The 13,121-nt window shown below is 63.4% G+C and overlaps 2 protein-coding genes, 1 non-coding gene and 1 pseudogene across 7 annotated transcripts; 2 read left to right on the top strand and 2 right to left on the bottom strand.

The window, feature by feature from the left end:
• The first annotated feature begins 23 nt into the window (after positions 1-23).
• On the top strand, positions 24-4,607 carry WFIKKN1 (WAP, follistatin/kazal, immunoglobulin, kunitz and netrin domain containing 1). The gene is made up of 2 exons (XM_033236387.1): positions 24-2,021; positions 2,796-4,607. The coding sequence occupies exons 1-2, from the start codon at positions 1,851-1,853 to the stop codon at positions 4,269-4,271; spliced, it is 1,647 nt and encodes a 548-aa protein (XP_033092278.1). The 5' UTR covers positions 24-1,850; the 3' UTR covers positions 4,272-4,607.
• A 36-nt stretch (positions 4,608-4,643) lies between these two features.
• On the bottom strand, positions 4,644-6,494 carry METTL26 (methyltransferase like 26). Of its 5 annotated transcripts, none has more exons than XM_033236391.1 (6): positions 6,206-6,491; positions 5,725-5,887; positions 5,495-5,554; positions 5,105-5,172; positions 4,933-5,011; positions 4,644-4,858 (listed from the first exon to the last, which is right to left on the bottom strand). In XM_033236391.1, the coding sequence occupies exons 1-6, from the start codon at positions 6,445-6,447 to the stop codon at positions 4,811-4,813; spliced, it is 660 nt and encodes a 219-aa protein (XP_033092282.1). In that variant the 5' UTR covers positions 6,448-6,491; the 3' UTR covers positions 4,644-4,810. The 5 variants fall into 5 exon arrangements, 3 of the variants coding, with proteins under 3 accessions (XP_033092282.1, XP_033092284.1, XP_033092283.1); XR_004443096.1 differs by having other exon boundaries at positions 4,645-4,858; positions 5,105-5,278; positions 6,206-6,493; XM_033236393.1 differs by lacking the exon at positions 5,495-5,554 and having other exon boundaries at positions 6,206-6,492.
• A 353-nt stretch (positions 6,495-6,847) lies between these two features.
• Positions 6,848-6,918, bottom strand: TRNAG-CCC. The gene has a single exon. It is a non-coding gene; the product is annotated as a tRNA-Gly (tRNA).
• LOC117097441 lies at positions 6,895-12,259 on the top strand (annotated as a pseudogene).
• Positions 12,260-13,121: the final 862 nt, after the last annotated feature.

Raw genomic sequence — 13,121 nt, 5'->3', positions numbered from 1 at the left:
CTGACCAGGCCGACCTGCGACAGTTAGCTGCGTTCGCCTCAAGAAAAAGTGAGGGCTGCGGCTGGGCCTGGTCACAGCCATTCTCCGCTTCCCAGTGGACGGGATCCCAGCTGGGCTGTACCGAGCCCTCGCTCACGGCCCATGGTCCACGGCAGCAGATGGCCTGGGTGGACTGTCCCCACCAGCAGCAGGACCCCAGAGGGCCAGGCCCTCCAGTCAGCCCCCTCAGCAGAGAGCAGCCTGCACGCTGGCCAATCTGGGGTACCTGCCATGCCTGGCCCAGGGGTATGTGGACACCCCGGAGGTGTGCAAGCTGGAACGGGGCACTCCAGTTGGTACAGGGACCACAGCCTCAGGCTCAGGTGCTTCCCTTTGCTGTTTCGTGGGCTCATCCGGGCCTTAGGCCCCTCCCTGGCAGCTCCAGCCCAGCCGCCTGCAGCTGGGTCAGGCCTAGCTACCCCACCCCCGTCCCCTTGTAGAGCAGGGACTGTGGCGCCTGGAGGCATCTCTGGGTCTCATTCTGACCAGACCACGTTCCTGTTACCCTGCCTCCCAGGTCAGAGGTCAGACACAGGGTCAGGGGGACACTCCCCCGTCCGGTCTCAGAGAGAACCACTCCCGGAGGCCCCAGACTTCTGGAGCCACTGAGGGTTTGGAAAGGTAGATTCCAGGCAGCCCTTTGTCCTGCACCAGCCAGGCCAGCCCCCTGCCCTCCCCGACGAGGAGGAGCCAGCCCGGGGATGTGTGCCCCGCTGACGGGGTGGGGAGGGGGGCTGGGGCAGGGCAAGGCTCTGGTGCCCCAGGACAGTTGCTCTCTCCAGCTGCAGACACCCTTGCACTTGGCCTTCCCTCGGGCGGCGCCATCCACGCAGAGCCATGTCCAGGGCTGCGCAGTGCGTGGGCCGAGGCTCCGGCGTCAGCGTGTGGTGCTGTTCTTATATTTGTGGGCGGCCACAGGCCTCTTCCTGCTGCACCTGCCCCGCCTTGGGGACGGGCCTGAGCCCCAAGCCCGCAGCCTGCTTTCAGGGATGGGGTCTCTGGGAATGCAGTCCTGCCAGGTTGGGCCCCACCCCAGCAGGGGCAGCAGAGCATAGAAGACTGGGCTGTGCTGGGCATCCTGCAGGCCCCTGTGGCCCTACAACAGCTGTGGAACGGGAAGGAACCTCAAAGGAGCAGAGTGAAGCCCTCGGCCTGACCCGGACACACGTGACCGTTGCCAGACTGGACCTGACCTGGGGGACCCAGGCTGTGGTCAGCCACGCTCCGCGGGGAGGGCCTGTGCCTGCCACCCCACAGCATGGGAGCCTGGGGTCCAGAGGGCGTCAGGGACAAAAGCTGGGATCTGCTGGCCCTGCCCCCACCCTCCTGAGGGTCGTCAAGGAGACTGATCTCAGCCCAGGGGTGGAGGAAGGGGTTCGGGTTACAGGGTCCCCTCTCCTCCCCCTCTCCAGCCAGAGCCAGCCCTCCTCCGCACCCGGTGACCCTCATGGCCAGTGGCTCTGTGCTCCTGGGCCTCTGGCCCCTCCCCAACCTCCTCCCCTCTGCCCTGTGCTGACCAGGGCCGGGGAGCCCCCGCACGGTTCAGACGGAGGGGCCAGGCTGAAGCTGGAGAGGAACCAGCGTCACACAGACGGCCTTTGAGAACTTGGAGACCCCGTAACCCACCCAGCAGGGGCGTCAGGACAAGCATCTGCTGCAAGCTTTGGCCTCAGGGGCAAGGGAGCCCCGGGGTTCGGGTGGGGGCGCCAACCACAGGACCGGAGGGTGGATGCCTGCAGGAAGCTGGGCTCGGCGGAGCCCGAAGAGGGGCTGGTGGCCACACCCCCCGGCCCCCTGGCTCGGCGGCCCCCATGCCCGCCCCACAGCCACTCCTGCCGCTCCTGCTCCTCCTCCGGCTGACCTCGGGGGCCAGCTTGCTGCCAGGGCCGGGGAGCCACCCGGGCGTGTGCCCCAACCAGCTCAGCCCCAACCTGTGGGTGGACGCCCAGAGCACCTGTGAGCGTGAGTGTAGCGGGGACCAGGTGAGTGTGGTCGGGCTGGGGTCCCAGGGCTTGGGGCAGCCAACCTGGGCAAGACCCTACTGGAGGCGCCGCGTTCTGCCCGGGCTCCCCAGACTTCTGCTGGTGTCTGGGTCTGGGCCCCTTGAGGGGCCCAGAGACACCCCCATCGTTGCCCTCATTTAAGAATAAGAGCCCTCTCACTCCAGCTCTCATGCTCCCTATGTGCCTCCCCCCTACCCTGGACACCATCATCCACTGGCGATCCCCCCCACCCCGTTACTGCCTCTCCTTCTATCCTCTCCTCCCACCCTCTCCTCCCACCCTCTCCTTCCATCCTCTCCTCCCACTCTGTCCTCCCACCCACTCCTCCCATCCTTTCCTTCCATCTTCTCCTCCCACCCTCTCCTTTCATCTGGGACCAGTGTAGACGGTGACGGGGGTGCTGCAGCCAATGTTCAGCCTTTGTCCTGGCCTGCACCACCTGCTGGGTAGCCCCGAGCACTGTACGCCCTCCTTGGGCCTTAGTTTCCTCGTCCTGTACAATGTGCCAAGAATAATGGAACTTGCTTGGGGGTGTGAGGATTCTGGAAGGTGAAGCCAGGTGGCACCTCTGGCGCCGTGGCTCCCCACAGAGGATGGAAAGGACACTGAGTCCCTGGGGAGGCGGCCCTGGTGGCGGCCGCAGAGCAGGGGGCTCCCTGCTACCCCACCTGGGCCTCCCTATGCAGGGGCCTGGCCAGAGCCCCCAGGGCGGGGGGGCATCAGGACTCCCACCTAAGTGTCCCCCATCCCCAGGACTGTGCAACTGCTGAGAAGTGCTGCACCAACGTGTGTGGACTGCAGAGCTGCGTGGCAGCACGCTTCCCCGACAGCCCAGCCGCACCCACAACAGCGGCCTCCTGCGAGGGCTTTGCATGCCCACAGCAGGGCTCCGACTGCGACATCTGGGATGGGCAGCCCGTGTGCCGCTGCCGTGACCGCTGTGAGAAGGAGCCCAGCTTCACCTGCGCCTCGGACGGCCTCACCTATTACAACCGCTGCTACATGGACGCGGAGGCCTGCCTGCGGGGCCTGCACCTCCATATCGTGCCCTGCAAACACGTGCTCAGCTGGCCGCCCAGCAGCCCAGGTCCGCCAGAGACCACTGCCCGCCCCACACCTGGAGCCGCGCCAGTGCCTCCTGCCCTGTACAGCAGCCCCTCCCCACAGGCGGTGCAGGTAGGGGGTACGGCCAGCCTCCACTGCGACGTCAGCGGCCGCCCGCCACCTGCCGTGACCTGGGAGAAGCAGAGTCACCAGCGGGAGAACCTGATCATGCGCCCTGATCAGATGTACGGCAACGTGGTGGTCACCAGCATCGGGCAGCTGGTGCTCTACAACGCGCGGCTCGAAGATGCCGGCCTGTACACCTGCACTGCGCGCAATGCGGCTGGCCTGCTGCGGGCTGACTTCCCACTCTCTGTGGTCCAGCGAGAGCCGGCCAGGGACAGAGCCCCCAGCATCCCAGCCCCGGCCGAGTGCCTGCCGGATGTGCAGGCCTGCACGGGCCCCACCTCCCCACACCTTGTCCTCTGGCACTTTGACCCACAGCGGGGCGGCTGCATGACCTTCCCGGCCCGTGGCTGTGACGGGGTGGCCCGGGGCTTCGAGACCTACGAGGCATGCCAGCAGGCCTGTGCCCGTGGCCCCGGTGACGCCTGCGTGCTGCCTGCCGTGCAAGGCCCCTGCCAAGGCTGGGAGCCGCGCTGGGCCTACAGCCCGCTGCTGCAGCAGTGCCATCCCTTCGTGTACGGTGGCTGCGAGGGCAACGGCAACAACTTCCACAGCCGTGAGAGCTGCGAGGATGCCTGCCCCGTGCCCCGCACGCCGCCCTGCCGCGCCTGCCGCCTCCGGAGCAAGCTGGCACTGAGCCTGTGCCGCAGCGACTTCGCCATCGTGGGCCGGCTCACGGAGGTGCTGGAGGAGCCCGAGGCTGCCGGTGGCATCGCCCGCGTGGCGCTCGAGGATGTGCTCAAGGATGACAAGATGGGCCTCAAGTTCTTGGGCACCAAGTACCTAGAGGTGACGCTGAGTGGCATGGACTGGGCCTGCCCCTGCCCCAACATGACGGCGGGCGACGGGCCGCTGGTCATCATGGGCGAGGTGCGCGATGGTGTGGCCGTGCTAGACGCCAGCAGCTACGTCCGCGCTGCCAGCGAGAAGCGCGTCAAGAAAATCTTGGAGCTGCTGGAGAAGCAGGCCTGCGAGCTGCTCAACCGCTTCCAGGACTAGCCCCCACGAGGGGCCTGCGCTGCCCCGTCCCGCTGAATAAACGCGCTCCCTGTGCCCTAGACCTCCTGGCTTGCTGCTGCTGGTCAGACGACCCTCACCCTTCCAGGCGCCCCATCCCCAGCCAGTTTCTGCTGGGGCCTTGCCACCCACTGGGGCTTGGGCTTTGGTACAAGGTCACCAGGGAGCGCCAGTCCACCCCTGCATCCCCCACTAGCTCCATCCTGCCTCAGCAGCTGTGCTGGCCCCACTCCTGCTGCCCAAGCTCCAGCAGCAAGGACCAGGACGTCCCAAGCCCTTGACCCCACAAGAGACCCCGTCTCCCACCCACCTTCACAAGGTGCTCCTAGGAGGAGGTGGGGCGGACACCAGCAAGCCGGCAGCAGGAGATGCTTTATTCTGAGCAGGCTGGGACTTTCAGCCACCCGCTGAGAGTGCAGACTGGGTGGGGCTGTTGTCCACAAGGCCCAGCCTAGGGAGGCAGGGTTTGTGCCCCACAGAGCCTCCAGCAGGGATGCAGGTGTGTGGGGTGAAGGAGGGGCTTAGTTTTTCCTGAAGATCAGGCACTTGTTGTTGGCTGGCATGTCCACCTGGAGAAACGCTTTACTGGAGGATGGCCCTCAACCCCTAGAGAGGCTGCCTGGGCCCCCGCTCCCCAACCTACCATCCTCTCCAGGAGCAGGCCACTGGCCTGTCCCAGGTCCTCCAGGAGGGCTGTGTTCCGAAGGCCCCATTCCGGGTTCCTGCAGAGCGGGGGGAGATGGAGTTGTGGCCTGGGGGGGGTGCCACCCAAGCCACCTGCCACCTGAGCCAGACCCCCTGCCACTAGCTCTGACCTGCATCTGAGCATTAGGTCAAAGTCCACGTTGCTCTGGGGAGAGATCTTCCCGTTGATGGCATAGGGCTGCGGGGATGGGGACACAGCCCACTGGACCAAGATCGCTATTTCCCAGAGAGCCCGGGACAGACTTGCAGGCTGGGGTCCAGAGAATGAAACGGGCACCCCCTCCCTGTCCCCAAGAGGGAGTCAGCCAAGGCCAGGCTGGTGGGCAAGGGGGTAGGGAGGCTGGCAGGTGACCTGGGGAGGGGTGCAGAGTGGAAGTGGAGGGGAGGCTGTGCTGGTGGCTGGGCGGGGGGCAGGGAGCCAAGGAGGGAGGACTCTGAGTAGGGCAGGAGAGAGCAGCTAGGACTTTGAGCGGGAGGCCGCCCTGGACAGGCCCACTCACCCCGTAGGTGATGAGCAGGGCTCTGGGTTTGAGCAGGTGTCCTGCTGCTCTGAAGAGCCCCTGGGGAGTAGGGAACAGGACGGCAGTGAGGCGCTGCCCCCAAAAGAACCCAAGGCCTGAGGCCGGAGACCCTCACCCCGACTGTGGTAGGGGCAAATCTGGCATGCTGGCTGCCCCCATCCAGGATGAGGGGCACCAGGGCAGACGCCCTTGCTGGGCCCCCCACAGACCTCCGTGCAGCACAGGGGGCTGATGTGGGTCATGTTGATGCAGAGCAACAGGTCCAGCGACTGCGGCAGGATCCCGCCCCAGTGCTCCCAGCCCCACGTCACGTCCAGGTGCAGCGGGGCCTTCACGTTGGTCAGACCCTGGGCTTGCGTGGTGGCCGCGATGCTGCAGGAGGGGAAGGCTTGGGTGGAGGCCGAGTCCTGCGCAACCGCCTCTCCGACGCCCCCACAGACTTTCTAAGGGAAGGCGGGGGGGCACGTTGCGGAGCGGAGGCCAAAACAGCTGGGAAAGGGGACCTCGAGGCCCACCCACTTCCGCAGCCGCGGGGGCCACACATCTGGGGCCTGCCCCGGGGGCACTCCCAGCTCCCACCCCGCACCCTCAGAGCCCGAGCCGCATCTTTTTCCTCCGGGGCTGCGGGGCATGAGCTCTTGAGGCTCCGGCCGGCCGCACCGATCGGAGTGGCCGCCCCGGGGGCCGCACCTGTCCAGGCAGCGCTGGTCCACGTCCGACGGCTGCCACTCGGCCAGGGGGAAGGCCCGCGCGAAGTGCGCCGCGTGCTGGCCGGAGCCCGAGGCCACCTCGAGTACGCGGACGCCGCGCTGGGTCGGGTCCAGGTACTGCCGTAGCACGTGCAGGATCGGCTCCTTGTTCCGCTCCGCAGCCGCCGCCACCAGCATCGCGGCAGCAACTCCTCCCAGCTGCAGACACGGCACTGGTCGCATCGGGGGCGGCGGCCGGGATCCCGCGGGGCACGTCGGGAGCTGTAGTCCAGATGCTTCGGGGCGCGTCGGGAGTTGATAAACTACAACTCCCAGGAGCACGCGCGCCTCTCGTTAAAGGACCCGCAGCCGCCAGAGGCACGGTGGGGAGCGGCTCGGCGGTGGGTGGCGGCCCCGGGCAGGGGACTGGACGGCGAGCTTGGCTTGCTGGTTTACAGGCGCCTCAGCTCAGGGACCCTGTCGCCCATGGCCGTCCACGGTTTTCAGGGCACCTGTCACTCTCCGAAATGTGTCAGCGCTGCGCCAGACTGGGCGCATTCCCTTGGTTTCCGGTTTTCTTTCCTTTATAAATCTCTGGCGTTAGCGAGAGTTCATGGTTCAAGTGGGAAAAAAGAAAACAAACTGCGCCGCCCGGGAATCGAACCCGGGTCGCAAGAATGGGAATCTTGCATGATACCACTACACCAGCGGCGCTGTGTATACCGGTTTCGGCCCATACACCCAAGAGACTGTGACGCGGAAAGCCCTCTGCGCACGCGCCGCCCCTGGAGCCGGGCTCCTCGCAAGAGAGCTGGCGGTTGCCTAGGAGGACCCAGCTGGCGAGGCTGCGACAGTGGGAGTCTCGCGGTGCCCCCCAGTCCCCGAGGGGAAGGAGCGGGCGTGAGGTACGCGGGCTGGAAGACAGTCTCGATTCGGGCCTGAGCCATGGAAACCGTTGGCCTTCCTGAGTCGATGGGGGCGGAGCCCTGTCGGGGCGGGGCTGGGGAGAGGGCGGGGCGTGGAGAAGGCTGGCCGGGGCTGGGGCCCCTGTTGGGAAGAGTTTTGGGCGGGGTTGCCGGAGGGGCGGGGCCACACCGGGCGGGTCCGAGAGAGGAGGCGGGGCTAGGGAGGGGTGGGGCGGGACATGAGGGTGGAGGGGCGGGTCGGGGCGGGGGGGGCGACAGGGGCGGCAGAGGGCGGGGCGGGCGGTCCCAGCCTGCAGGAACTGGGGGGCCTGCGGGAGGGGCACCAATGATGCCCCAGGGTTTCTCTGTGACACTGGGGTAACAGCACCAGCTCGGGCCTCACGGATAGTGTGAAGGGTTTGGCGATGACCCCCGAAATCAACTCACAGGCCGCGATTTGTGGGCGCCCAAGGGTTGGGGTCCCAGCCTCCGAGCCGGGCCTGCTCCAGAAAGTGCCCAGAGCCTGACTCTGTAGTCAGGACTGTCTTAGCGCCTTTGTTGGGCCATTTTTCACCAATGGGAACTCCATATCCGACATCGTTCTGGCTAGGGCGAGGACGTTGGAAGGGGCAAACCAGGGAGGGCCAGTCACGTGGCTCAGGGCAGGAGAGTGGCTTACAGTCTGCCAGTCTGGGACTGGGAACGTGGGCTTGGGGGGCTCAGGGAGTCAGGGGTCAGGGACAGCCCTGCCAGGGGATGGTGGTGTCCTCCGTGGTGGTGACTGGGCAGACCCTGCAGCAGGCTCTTCAGCCCAAGCCCGTTCTTTCCTTGCCTGACTGGCCGCCTCCATCTCTCCTTTTGTGGGCTGAGGACTTTCCCTGTGCCTCCTTCAACGTGCACCCTGCCCCCAACCCCCACCTCAAGGGGAGCCCTAGGAGGAGGGACCTGTGATGACCAGGGGTTCTCCTGGGGTCCAGGCACCTCTCCTCACCCAGGTTTCACCTGTGCTTCCCTAGGTACAGGTAAGAGGAACCCGAGATCAGTCTCTCTGGGCCTCCCTGCTTCTCCCCTTGAATAGAACAGTGTTCAGGAGCTGCCCACAATGCCCAGCGCATGGCAGGTTTAGTGTTGCCTGACCTCAGGCTGGTGCTCGCCTGCACGCTCATGACTTGGGGATGCATGCTGGCTAGGCCACACCTGCCCTCGGCACCCCTCGAGCTCACAGCCTGGGAGGGCAGCAGCCAGACTGGATGTCTGAGTGGAGGCGTTTGCTGCAGCGGCCACATGTGGCCACACACACACTCTCTCTGGGAAGTCGTGGACGCGTGTCAGTGGCTGGCGGGAGTCTGGGATCCCCACGGGACGCCAAACATGGATCCCTGGAAGGATCCCCCAGTCCCTGCCACTCCTGGTGGTGTCCCCCCTTGGGTAGCCGAGGTCAAAGCTGTAGAAGCTGGGTTATCGCTCAGCCTCTCCTGAGACTGAATTTGGCTCCCCAAAGCCCGTCTTGAAGAACCTACCTTTCACTGGGTGGAAGGGACTGTGACACAGTCCACCCCTCCCAGTGTGTGCTTATCTACGCGATAAAATACCAGTGCCGCGAGCACCCCGGGTTCTGGATTCCACGCTGGGAGGGACATGGAGTCCCGGTCCTGCCCACACAGCAGCACCTGCTGGCCTTGGCCTTGATGCTCACGCCCAGTCCCTGAACACATCCTCCTGGGAAGGATAGGTCCCCTCGCTGCACCTCCCGCTCCAGGAGTCTGCCTGCCCCATCCATCTTGGGGTCTGGCTTACAGGAGGTGCTCGGGGATGCCTAAGGAGGGGCAAATCCTGTTGTACCTTAGCTCCTCAGCCTCCTCTGCCACAGAGGGCCTGGAGGGCTCACAGCCCCACCCACACCTGTCCTCACACCCTCAGAGGCTATCCTGGGAATCCAGGCCCATGGCATTCAGGTCCAACAGCAGGGTCCAGCTCCTCTCCTGGGGTGCAGTGCCATGTGCCCCATTCTCTGGACCCCACCCTGGGGTCCTGAGCGTCCTTCCTAAGCCCTCTGCAGCCCCCTTCCGTCTCCATACCCCCCACCACTTTCCTTGGTGTCTGAGTTTTGGTGGTTGCCGTAGAAAATTACCCCAGAGCTTGGTGACTTATTTCCTCATAGTTCTGGAGAGCAGAAGCGCAAGACACAGGTGTCAGCTCCCTCCAGAGGCCCTGCAAGAAAGTCCTTCCTGCCTCTTCTAGCATCTGGTGGCCCCAGGTGATCCTGGGCTCATGAACACATCACTCCAATCTTCCAGTCTTTATGCAGCCTTCTCCTCTCTGTGTCTGTGCCCAAATCTCCCTCTCCTTTGTCTTGCAAGGGCACCTGTGATTGGATTTAGGGCCCACCCTCATCCCAGATGATTTTTTTATTTTTTATTTTTTTGAGACAGAGTCTCACTCTGTTGCCCAGGCTGGAGTGCAGTGGCACAATTTCGGCTCACCGCAACCTCTGCCTCCCAGGTTCAAGCAATTCTCCTGCCACAGCCTCTCAAGTAGCTGAGATTATAGTTGCACGCCACCACGCCCAGCTAATTTTTGTATTTTCAGTAGAGACCGAGTTTCGCCGTGTTGGCCAGGCTGGTCTGGAACTCCTGACCTCAGGTGATCCGCCCACCTCAGCCTCCCAAAGTGCTGGGATTACAGGCATGAGCCACCACGCCTGGCCCCAGATGATTTCATCTCAAAATCCTTGCCTTGATTATATTTGCAAAAATTCATTCCAAATAAGGTTGCATTCTGATGTTCCAGGTGGATGTATTTTTGGGGGGCCACCATTGGATCTGGGAACAGGCTGAACAGTCCCAAACAAACTGAGTGGCAGACTCCAGCCAGAGGCTTTTCTGGGGGGGCCAGTGGTTGCCTCCTCCATCAGCAGAACCTGAGCTAGAGCCTTGAAGGAACCTGTCTTCAAGTCTGCGTAGGTCAGGGTATGGGTTTTAGATGTGGAAAACCGACTGAGGATGACTGAAAACCTGAGCTTTGTTCACTTTTTACATAAAATCTTAGTATCATAACTAGAACCTTTTTCAAGAGGAAAAAAAGTACTTTTTTATTAGGATGATTGGGGTCTGTGAGGACCTGGCATGCTGGGGGAGGCCCCTTCCATCCCGCTGTCCTGCTCCAGGCCTGTCCGCCTCCCCTGCCACCGAAAACGTGGCCTTTGTGAGAGCTTCACAAACGAAGACAGTGTCTATCCAGGGGAAGGTAGGCAGGACCGGACGGTGGGACGCTGACCTCACCAGGAGCTACAGCCTGTGCCGGGCTGGCGAGGGCTCCTGTCCAACTCAAACTGGCCCCAGGCCCCTGCAGCTGAGCTGGGGGCACGTCCAGACCTGACCTCTCACGTCCTTGCCCGGGCCCTATGGATGCCATGTAAGCATGGGAGCCCTGCCAGCTGTCCTCAGGTCAAGTGGGGCCAGGAAGGCCCCTCTGGGGCAGACCAGCCTACCCCTAGGCAGGTGCCAAGGACTTCAGCTGCCGGCCCTCACCATCTGGCGTTCTGCCTTCTTCGGCTCCCTGCTGCCCTGAGGACCCCTGGCCTCTCCTCCTGCCCCCGTCCCTTTTTGCCCACTGCTCCTCCCAGGGGGCCCTTATGAGGGCTGCTGGACCCAAGCTGTGACCTCAGATGTGGCCCATTGTTGGGGCTGGATGTTTGGGCCTCCTGGCTGAGGCAGAGGCTGGGGCTGCTGGCTGAGGCAGAGGCTGGGGCTGCTGGCTGAGGCAGAGGCTGGGGCTCCTGGCTGAGGCAGAGGCTGGGGCTCCTGGCTGAGGCAGAGGCTGGGGCTGCTGGCTGAGGCAGAGGCTGGGGCTCCTGGCTGAGGCAGAGGCTGGGGCTGCTGGCTGAGGCAGAGGCTGGGGCTCCTGGCTGAGGCAGAGGCTGGGGCTGCTGGCTGAGGCAGAGGCTGGGGCTGCTGGCTGAGGCAGAGGCTGGGGCTGCTGGGCTCTGGGCCAGTCCAGCTTGTCCTTGCCGCCTGCAGTGGGCCCCAAGGGTGGGGGCCACCCTCGGGAGCCTGTGTCAGCTCAGGTTATGCCCTTCCCCACAGGGAGCTTCCCTCCCCAGCACCGCCCGCACTCTAACTCGGCTGCTCTTGGCCGCCAGGTTTTCCGAAGGAGCACGTGCCCTCAGGCCACAGGGGCTCCAGCACCCTGTCCTGCCTCCCTGGCCTGTGTAAGTGATTGTGCTGAAGGCCACAGGGAGAAGCCTGGGCAGGACACAGGCTGCACAGATGACGGGGGATCACACTGGCCTTCCTTGAAGGACACACTGCCTGGTGCTGCTGGGGGGAGGGGAAGTGGGGGAGTGGGGAAGGTGGGGGCAGGGGTGGGGAAGAAGGCAGAAAAGAGGCAGTCCGCGAGGAGTCCTTCCCAGGGCACATGCCAGGCTTGGCCTCCCTGAATGTGGCTCGCCAGCTCCTCTGCCCTCTCAGGGCCACAGGCCCGGCCCAGCCCTGCAGAGAAGGCAGCTGGGGATGGAAACCTCTCTCCTTCAGCTCTTCAGCCATGCTGAGGACGGGTGCAGGGCCAAGGGCCATCTGGGTCAGAAGCTTCCCTGAGGGCTTCCCAGTAAGCCTGGAGCTCCCAGAAGAGAAGAGAAGCAGGGCCAGTGCATGGGGTGGGGGCTCCTCGGGCTGACACCCCCACCACCAAGAACCTCCCCTCACCCCTCCTTGTGGTGCATGTTGGGCCCCGCCGCCTACCCGCCACAGCTCCGATTTCAGCCACAGCATCCCTGACCTCTCCTTGGAGAATGTGGGGGCCACTGGACACCTCAGGCCCTGACACTGGCACAGGCAGAGTCTCCTCTTGTTGCTGGACCAAACTGAGAGTCGGGCTGCTGTTTCTTGTGCTCTAGTAACGAGATGCAGAGGAACTGGGGAGGAAGAGGGTTTTTATTTCTGCAACCAGTTACAGGCAGAAGGCCTGGAAATTCCCGCCAGACCAACTCAAATTACAAAGTTTTCCAGAGGTTATGTACCTTCCAAGCTGTATGTCTATGTGTAAGTATGCATTCATCTAAAGACACAAGTGATGAACTTTTTTTTTTTCTTTTTGGAGACGGAGTCTTGTCTTGTCGCCCAGGCTGGAGTGCAGTGGCGTGATCTCGGCTCACTATTTTTGGTAGAGACGAGGTTTCACTGTGTTAGCCAAGATGGTCTCGATCTCCTGACCTCGTGATCCGCCCACCGTGGCCTCCCAAAGTGCTGGGATTGCAGGCGTGAGCCACCGCGCCTGGCCAAGTGATTAACTTCTTTTTTTTTTTTTTTTTTGAGACGGAGTCTTGCTCTGCCACCCAGGCTGGAGTGCAGTGGCCGGATCTCAGCTCACTGCAAGCTCCGCCTCCCGGGTTTACGCCATTCTCCTGCCTCAGCCTCCCGAGTAGCTGGGACTACAGGCGCCCGCCTCGTCGCCCGGCTAGTTTTTTGTATTTTTAAGTAGAGACAGGGTTTCATCGTATTAGCCAGGATGGTCTCGATCTCCTGACCTCGTGATTCGCCCGTCTCGGCCTCCCAAAGTGCTGGGATTACAGGCTTGAGCCACCGCGCCCGGCCAAACTTCTTTTAATCTATAATTAAGGTCTGAGTTCTGAAGACCTTCCTCTGGAACCTCAGTAAACTGACTTAATCTTGTCTCCTGCTAAATCATGAAGGTTTTGGAGAGTTCCTTCGGGCTCCCAATAAACTTGTCTGTGGAGGCCTGGAGAGTTTCTTCAGACCCCCAGTAAACTTGTTTAATCCTAAATGGGTCCTATTAAGAATTCCTGGCCGCGCGCAGTGGCTCACGCCTGTAATCCCAGCACTTTGGGAGGCCGAGACGGGCGGATCACGAGGTCAGGAGATCGAGACCATCCTGGCTAACATGGTGAAACCCCGTCTCTACTAAAAAATACAAAAAACTAGCTGGGCGACGTGGCAGGCGCCTGTAGTCCCAGCTACTCGGGAGGCTGAGGCAGGAGAATGGCGTAAACCCGGG

This window comes from Trachypithecus francoisi, unplaced genomic scaffold (assembly GCF_009764315.1).
Source record: "Trachypithecus francoisi isolate TF-2019V2 unplaced genomic scaffold, Tfra_2.0 Lachesis_group15, whole genome shotgun sequence".
NCBI lineage: Eukaryota > Metazoa > Chordata > Mammalia > Primates > Cercopithecidae > Trachypithecus > Trachypithecus francoisi.
The sequence above is the reverse complement of the archived record's forward strand: the minus strand, read 5'-3'. Positions and strand labels throughout refer to the sequence as shown.